At 36.1% G+C, this 7,206-nt stretch overlaps 1 protein-coding gene across 18 annotated transcripts in view; it reads left to right on the top strand.

The window, feature by feature from the left end:
* Positions 1–960: 960 nt before the first annotated feature.
* Positions 961–7,206, top strand: part of NRXN1 (neurexin 1) — a 1,430,528-nt gene continuing 1,424,282 nt past the window's right edge. For all 18 annotated transcript variants that reach the window (XM_044663323.1, XM_044663322.1, XM_044663321.1 and 15 more), the window contains exon 1: positions 961–1,732. In XM_044663323.1, the coding sequence (XP_044519258.1) occupies positions 961–1,732 (772 nt within the window). The remainder of the gene's footprint in view (positions 1,733–7,206) is intronic.

Raw genomic sequence — 7,206 nt, 5'->3', positions numbered from 1 at the left:
AGCAGAGATTCATCTGGGGGACTTGCTAAATAGCTTTAGAATTAATTTTTTTTATTTTTTTACAGATTTCTGGGTCACTAAAAAAAAAAAAACAGAGCAAAACAACAACAAACCAATATGCACCCAAGTTGAGCTTGGCCTTGCATGGAAGGAGAGAAAAGAAGAGGAGCTGTTGAGTTGTATAATTAAAGGAGCTCTCCTATTTGACAACTTTTGGGTTTCAACCCCACTGTTGGGGGGAAGAAAAAGGGGGATTAAAAAATAGCTTGGTAAGTCATGAGCAAGAAGGCTAATATTCTTCCCTGGCTGCAGTGGGACCAATGCTTTGTGATCTGACAGAACCACCTCTACCAGCAGGCAATTTTGGAATTGATAATTGATGTTGTAAAGAAGATAAGGACCTCTCTTCCCCTCATTGGGGACTATCCAGCTTGTGGGTAACATGTGAAGATATACAGGCATGTGGAAATATTAGTATTAGATTGTCAAGCATCTGAGAAGTTTGGTGTTCTATTTGGTTTTGTTTTTACCACTCATCTGTCCTGTCTCCACCACCAGAAGAATCTGAAAGATTGTTGCATTTGGGAATATGATCATCTGCTAATTCATTCACTGAACCAACAGCTCATAACTTCTACCCAAGTGATCAGTAATTTTTTTTTGCTTTGCTCTTGATAAAGTTTTGAGCATATTTCATCAAAGTGTATTTAAACTTTGGCCTAGAAGTTCTGTGGCTACTCTACCAATCGGGCCAACATTTTCCTTTGGGGTGAGGGGCTTTTGGAAAAAGAAGGAAAAATAGGTTATCAGGCAGGGGAGCATTACTACCCCAACCCTATTCCTTCTTATTTCTACCCCTTTTTGTTCCCTGACCCTCTCCCCTAATTCCACCTTAGGGTGTCCAGGAAGATTTTGAACCTGTCCACCTCTGTGTCTTCGCGCCGCACCCCAGCCCCGAGCATGGGGACGGCGCTACTCCAGCGTGGGGGCTGCTTCCTTGTATGCCTCTCACTCCTGCTTCTGGGGTGCTGGGCAGAGCTGGGCAGTGGGCTGGAGTTCCCCGGGGCTGATGGCCAGTGGACACGATTCCCCAAGTGGAATGCCTGCTGTGAGAGTGAGATGAGTTTCCAACTGAAGACCAGAAGTGCCCGGGGCTTAGTTCTTTACTTTGATGATGAGGGTTTCTGTGACTTCTTGGAGCTGATACTTACCAGAGGTGGCCGGCTGCAGCTCAGCTTTTCAATCTTCTGTGCTGAGCCTGCAATCCTCTTGTCTGATACACCTGTCAATGATGGCACTTGGCACACTGTGCGGATTCGCCGTCAATTCCGAAACACTACTTTGCTCATTGACCAAACAGAGACCAAGTGGGTGGAGGTCAAATCTAAGAGACGTGATATGACAGTATTCAGTGGCCTCTTTGTGGGTGGTCTCCCTCCAGAACTACGGGCGGCAGCTCTCAAGTTGACATTGGCCTCTGTGAGGGAGCGCGAACCCTTCAAAGGATGGATTCGTGACGTGCGGGTGAACTCATCCCAGGCCTTGCCAGTGGAAAGTGGCGAGGTGAAACTGGAGGATGAGCCTCCCAGCAGTGGTGGGGGGAGCCCGTGTGAGGTTGGGGAGGAGGGCGAGGGAGGCGTGTGCCTCAATGGAGGGGTCTGCTCCGTGGTGGATGACAAAGCTGTGTGTGACTGCTCCCGAACTGGCTTCCGAGGCAAGGACTGCAGCCAAGGTAAGAGACCCCAACGCCCACCTCTTCAGAGGGGGCAAAGAGAGGGAATGGTGGGCATGATGGGTAAGCTTGCATGGGATTTTTATTATTCTGGAAAATGTGTGTCTTTCTCCAAGATGAAGTCCTATCACTTACTGCCTCTCAATCTTTGTATGATACATGGTTTCTCCTTGGTATCCTCTAATTCTTCCAGTAGTCACAATCCCTGATTTCATTTCCAAGCAGGAATTTCCCTCTTTCTTTGTTCACTCCTAGTTAATTATGGAGCATAACTAACTTTTTGCCATTTGGATGAGGGTATTACATTTATCTCTAAACTAGTCCTCTCAGTATTCATGAATCTGGCAAAATTATTCATTTGAATGTGGCCCATCTACTCAACTTTAGACTTCACCCTCACTGATTCACTTCAACTAGTCCTGATAACTCATAGGTACTATTCATGAAGCCAAATTAAAAAATAAAATAAAATAAAAAGATATCTGAAAGAGATTAGGTATGCATATGTTGGATATTGGAGTCAGTGTGGAGGTGGAATTGGAAGTTTCACCATGACCAAGACTGACACATCTATGTGAATATTCTTGATTAAAAAGCCAAAAAGGAGACAGTTGTGGGAAGGCTATTCCTAGAAGGAGTAGAGAAGACAGAAAAGAGTTTGAAAGAAAAAAAAAGAAAAGGAAGAGAAACATTTGATAATTGTTTTTGTTAATTAAAGCAGTAGTAATCTGGAGATGTCCCCTTGTTCTCATGGCTATGAAGAAATCCATCATCTGCTAAACAAAAAGAAAGCATGGTGTCTGATAAGGTTCCTTAAAGTAGAACAAGATAGGCCATGTGCTTTCTGAAAATGCTGGGAAATTGAATGTTTATTTCCCAAATTATGATAGACAAAATGAGAAGTAAACCATGAGAAAAATGAGCTTATTAAACATGGAAAATTATTAAATGTTTATATATTAAGAATAGATGAAAAATGTGGGAATGCCATGTTTATGAGGATATTCCCCTTTGGTTAAAACAACTAAGAAATGAAGGTATTAGTAGACTATATGTTGTTACTGGGGCTTGAGGCAGTTTGAAAATTATTCTAACTTGTTGAAAACTAGATTTATTTTCTTTCCATCTTATTTTTACTCTTCAGTGTAATTCTGGTGTGTGACTTTGCATGATTGTGACAAAATTATAGCTCTTTGAGTGGCCCAGTAGCATAATATCCCCAAATTACATATGAAATATTTTTAAATGAGGAAAAGACAGCATAAGAGTTATTAAAAACTAAATAGAAGAGAAAGAACATGGTGTTTAAAATAGATATTTTATAGCCTTAATTAGGGAAATCAGCAAATGGGTTAATGTAATTTATAAGTGAAATGAAAAAGGTGACTGATATATGCCATCTAATTGTGTGAGTTATATAGACAGAAACTTTGTGAATGTTTCATTATGTAACACCTGTTTTTTGCTGACTCTTGTGGGAAGAAATAGCCAACATAAAAATTATTAGGATTGGCAACTCTTTTTCACCTGGCACTTATTTTCAGAATTTCTTGCTTTAAAATGTGTAAATGTTTACTCTTTTTTGACTTCAAAAACATTTGGGAGGTAGTCTAGTTGAACTCCTTGAAATCTTAGTAGACTTAAGAACTAATGGAAGCCAAACCTAGGATCATTTCATCCTAAATACATCCAGATAATTATTGATAAGTCATGATCACTTACAAAATTTTATCAGGAGTATGTCTTCCAAGACATATGCCACAAATGAGCTTTGCCAGTAAATTTCCATGGCTGTAATATTAGACTTAATAAGTCATATTTACATCCTCAATCTTTCCTTCTTGGAGGAAAGTTGGATCCTCATATGAATAAAAGAAGGAAATGATAGATATAATGGAATGGTTGTAGTAAAAAAATGTAATTGTCATGCATTAATAGAAAAAGATATAAAGGACAGTTATTCTCTAGAAAGTGGTTCATTAAAACCTGATATTGCTTTAAAAGGTATGAAATACAATTAAATGAAGAACACATTAAATGAAACTTCCGTCTTTAAATTAGGCAACAAATATGATACAATGACAGCTGGTACTGTGTGGGTAGGTGTTTTTAATGAAAAATTTGATTTTTTTCTGTGCATCTCGGATGCAGAGAATGAGGAATTATGCATAATCAGTAAGGCTTCTGCATAGGGGAGAGAGGGAAAAATAGTAATATGTCAAAGAGAAGCAAAATTAGATGTCTTGGGACCTGCATTTTATTTTGACACATAAGGAGCTTTCCCTCATGTAAAATGAAGAATACTTCCCAACCTGCATTATTGAGTATAATATCTGATAAAAAATATAATTCAAACTTAGTAGGATTCTTACACTAATCCAATTTAAAAATATATTATACATTGAGCATAATGGCAATTATTTATACCTAAGCACTAAGGACAATATGAGACTAGGTTACTGTGAATAACACAGAATCAGAAAATCGAGAAGATGAAGACTAAAGTCATTTTTCCCAAAAGGACTCATTCCTTGTTGCCTATTCTTCCTATTAAGTGTGTGACAAATGACTTCCTGTTGAATAATTGATTTAGGATAAAAGTGAGTAGTCTTTTGAATTCTTTCTTAATATTATATACATATATCTAGCCAAGAGTCAACAGAGCTATTCAGAAGCAATTAAAATGGAGCTATTTCTCCAGTCTTAATTTATACTCAATTACCCACAATCTTTTTTCACATGTTAAAAATAACAGCAAATATTGCATGCATATCCTCTAATTCTGTGTGCCCTTGCATTACCTGTTTTTAGTCATAATATGAAACATGACCAAGCAAGAGGGCTAATATTTTTTCTCTCACTAGGTCTGATATCTTCAGAAAAATCTGTTTTTCCAGATTTACACAACATTTGGTTTTACTAGCACATCTATCCATAAGTAACTCACCTTTCCTCATGTCTCTATTGACTTCTGTGTCCAATGAGGATACTACTAAAGGGAACAGTGCTATCAGGCCCTTTTTTGCAGGTAGATAGAAACAGAACTGGATAATAGTTATTCTAATCATTGCTAAAACCAAGACTGGAGCACATATATCCTCATCCTCCAACCAAGTAGTAATTTGAAACTAGGCTATAATGCCACCCAGATCAATATTTAAGTTCTTTGATTTTGTTTCACTAGTTTAAAAAGTGGGATTTGAAAAAATAAATTCCTGATATCTATATATCCATTTCAAAAATGCAATGGATGAACATAAGCATTAGAACATGATTGACAGAAAAGAATCCCTTTTTCCAAACTAATAGATCATGTTATATATTGATTTCCAATGAGCCCCACATATCTTCTACTACTAAATTACATCATTGTTTAGAATTTATGTTTAACTATATTAAGCAATTTTCATAGTAGATTGAAAGAAATAATGATATTACAGATACCCAGACCCAAGAATCAAAATAATAATAATTTGAAAACCTAAAAACTTTAAAATCATCAAGACTGTAAATATTTCATTTATTTTACATTTTTGATCAAATAAGTTTGTGTTCATTTTATGTCTTAAACTTTTGAATTTTGAAGCTTTTCATCATCTCCTATATCTAAGAGATTATTATTTACTCTAAACCCAGTATGTCAGGAATTTTTAAGTTCTCTTAAAATATTTATGAATGTTATAATTTTGTATATGAACCTGAGTCCCTCCTTTGGAAACTATAACATTTATCACATATAAAATCACAGAATATTGATGTTGAACAATGTTCATCTAATTGGTCTCTCAGATTTATTCTGATGAGGAAACTAATAATAAGAGGTAAGAGGACTTGTCTAAGATAACAAAGCTAACCAGTCATAAATCTGACAATAGCTCCAAGATACTAAGCACAATGTCTTGTACCTAATTGGCACACATAATATTTATTTATTTTTATTTCCTTAATGTGTCATACTATCTTCTACCACTACGTTATATATCCTATCAAAAGTATGGTTTAACATGGAAATTTCTGGCACTATTATTACTAGATTGCTAGTATAATGAGGATAGAAACTCTGCATTATTCCCAGCATGGTACTATGCAGACAAAAATCATGTAATTCATCTTTATTGAATAGAAATGTAAATTGAAATTTGAGCTAGAAAAAGAGAACACGTTTGTCCAAGTTATTTATTTGAGATCTGTGTCTTTCACAAAAAAGGATCTCTCTGAAATTTTTAGAGTGGATCTAAAATCCATCAATGACTTGAGCCTTAATGAAATGCTTTGTATGTATCAAGGTGCTCTCCATCAGAAACCTTATCTAGCCTAGAAAATCTATGTTTTAAAATCAAAGGGGAGCCAGATTCTCAAAATTACAAATGAAGCTCCACATATGACTTTAAAATGATGTCTCTAGGGGGCAGCTAGGTAGCTCAGTGGATTGAGAGTCAGGCCCAGAGATAGGAGGTCCTGGGTTCAAATTTTGTCTCAGACACTTCCTCGCTGTGTGACCCTAGGCAAGTCACTTAACCTCCATTGCCTAGCCCTTGCTGCTATTCTGCCTTGGAACCAATACACAATATTGATTCCAAGATAGAAGTTAAGGGTTCTTAAAAGAAAACAAAATGATATCTCTCCAATCAGGGAGATACTTTGAAGAATTTGAGGTTGAACTCTGGATAGTGAAAATGACAGTTCGGAATTTTTGTTTTCATTCTTTCTCTTTTAATCTGAATCCAGGAGCACTTAAAATTATTTTATTTTAGTATTTCCGTTATGATATATTGGTCTATTCATACCCTCAAGTTTCTGAATAAACTATGTTTGAATCTCTGTTATATAATGGAGATTAGCCCTTTAAATTTGGTTCTTATTTTTATCTGCTCTAATCTTACCACTAAGTGTGACTCCAAAAGATTAATTCTGCATCAGGTAAAATATTATATGACTATTAGTTTGGATTATGATTATCAGATGCTGTAGTAGTAGTAGTAGCAGCCACAGCAACAGCAGCATATTATGATATTATGAGAGGATGAATTGGAGGTGCTAAATTGGCTTTCATTTCTTAAATACGTTTCTTTGATTCCCCTATAATTGAATTAGGCATATGCCTCTAAGTGGCTTTTAATTACATTTGAATTTTAAAAGTCCTGGAGAGAAGATTTTTTTTATGAATCACATCATATTTACTGTGAATTTTCCTAAAATGAAGTATTATGCTTAGAAAAATATGTTCTTTGACAGCAGGAATTATTTTTCACTCTTTCTTTATATCTCCACTGACAATCACAGCTCCTTGCAAATAGTAGGTGCTTAATACATGGTTCTTGGAAGTGGATTAAATTAAGCTTCATACAAAACCTTGTTTCTCTTCTGGATATCATGATACAAAGCATCACGGTAATTATTTTTTTCCAAGTAGTCTAGTTGTCAGTGGTTTTTGCCATTTTTTTCTATTAATTTTTACTTCCGTTATGAAAAAG

Source organism: Gracilinanus agilis, chromosome 2 (assembly GCF_016433145.1).
Source record: "Gracilinanus agilis isolate LMUSP501 chromosome 2, AgileGrace, whole genome shotgun sequence".
Lineage (NCBI taxonomy): Eukaryota > Metazoa > Chordata > Mammalia > Didelphimorphia > Didelphidae > Gracilinanus > Gracilinanus agilis.
Note: the sequence above shows the minus strand (reverse complement) of the source record. Positions and strands in the feature narration are given on the sequence as shown.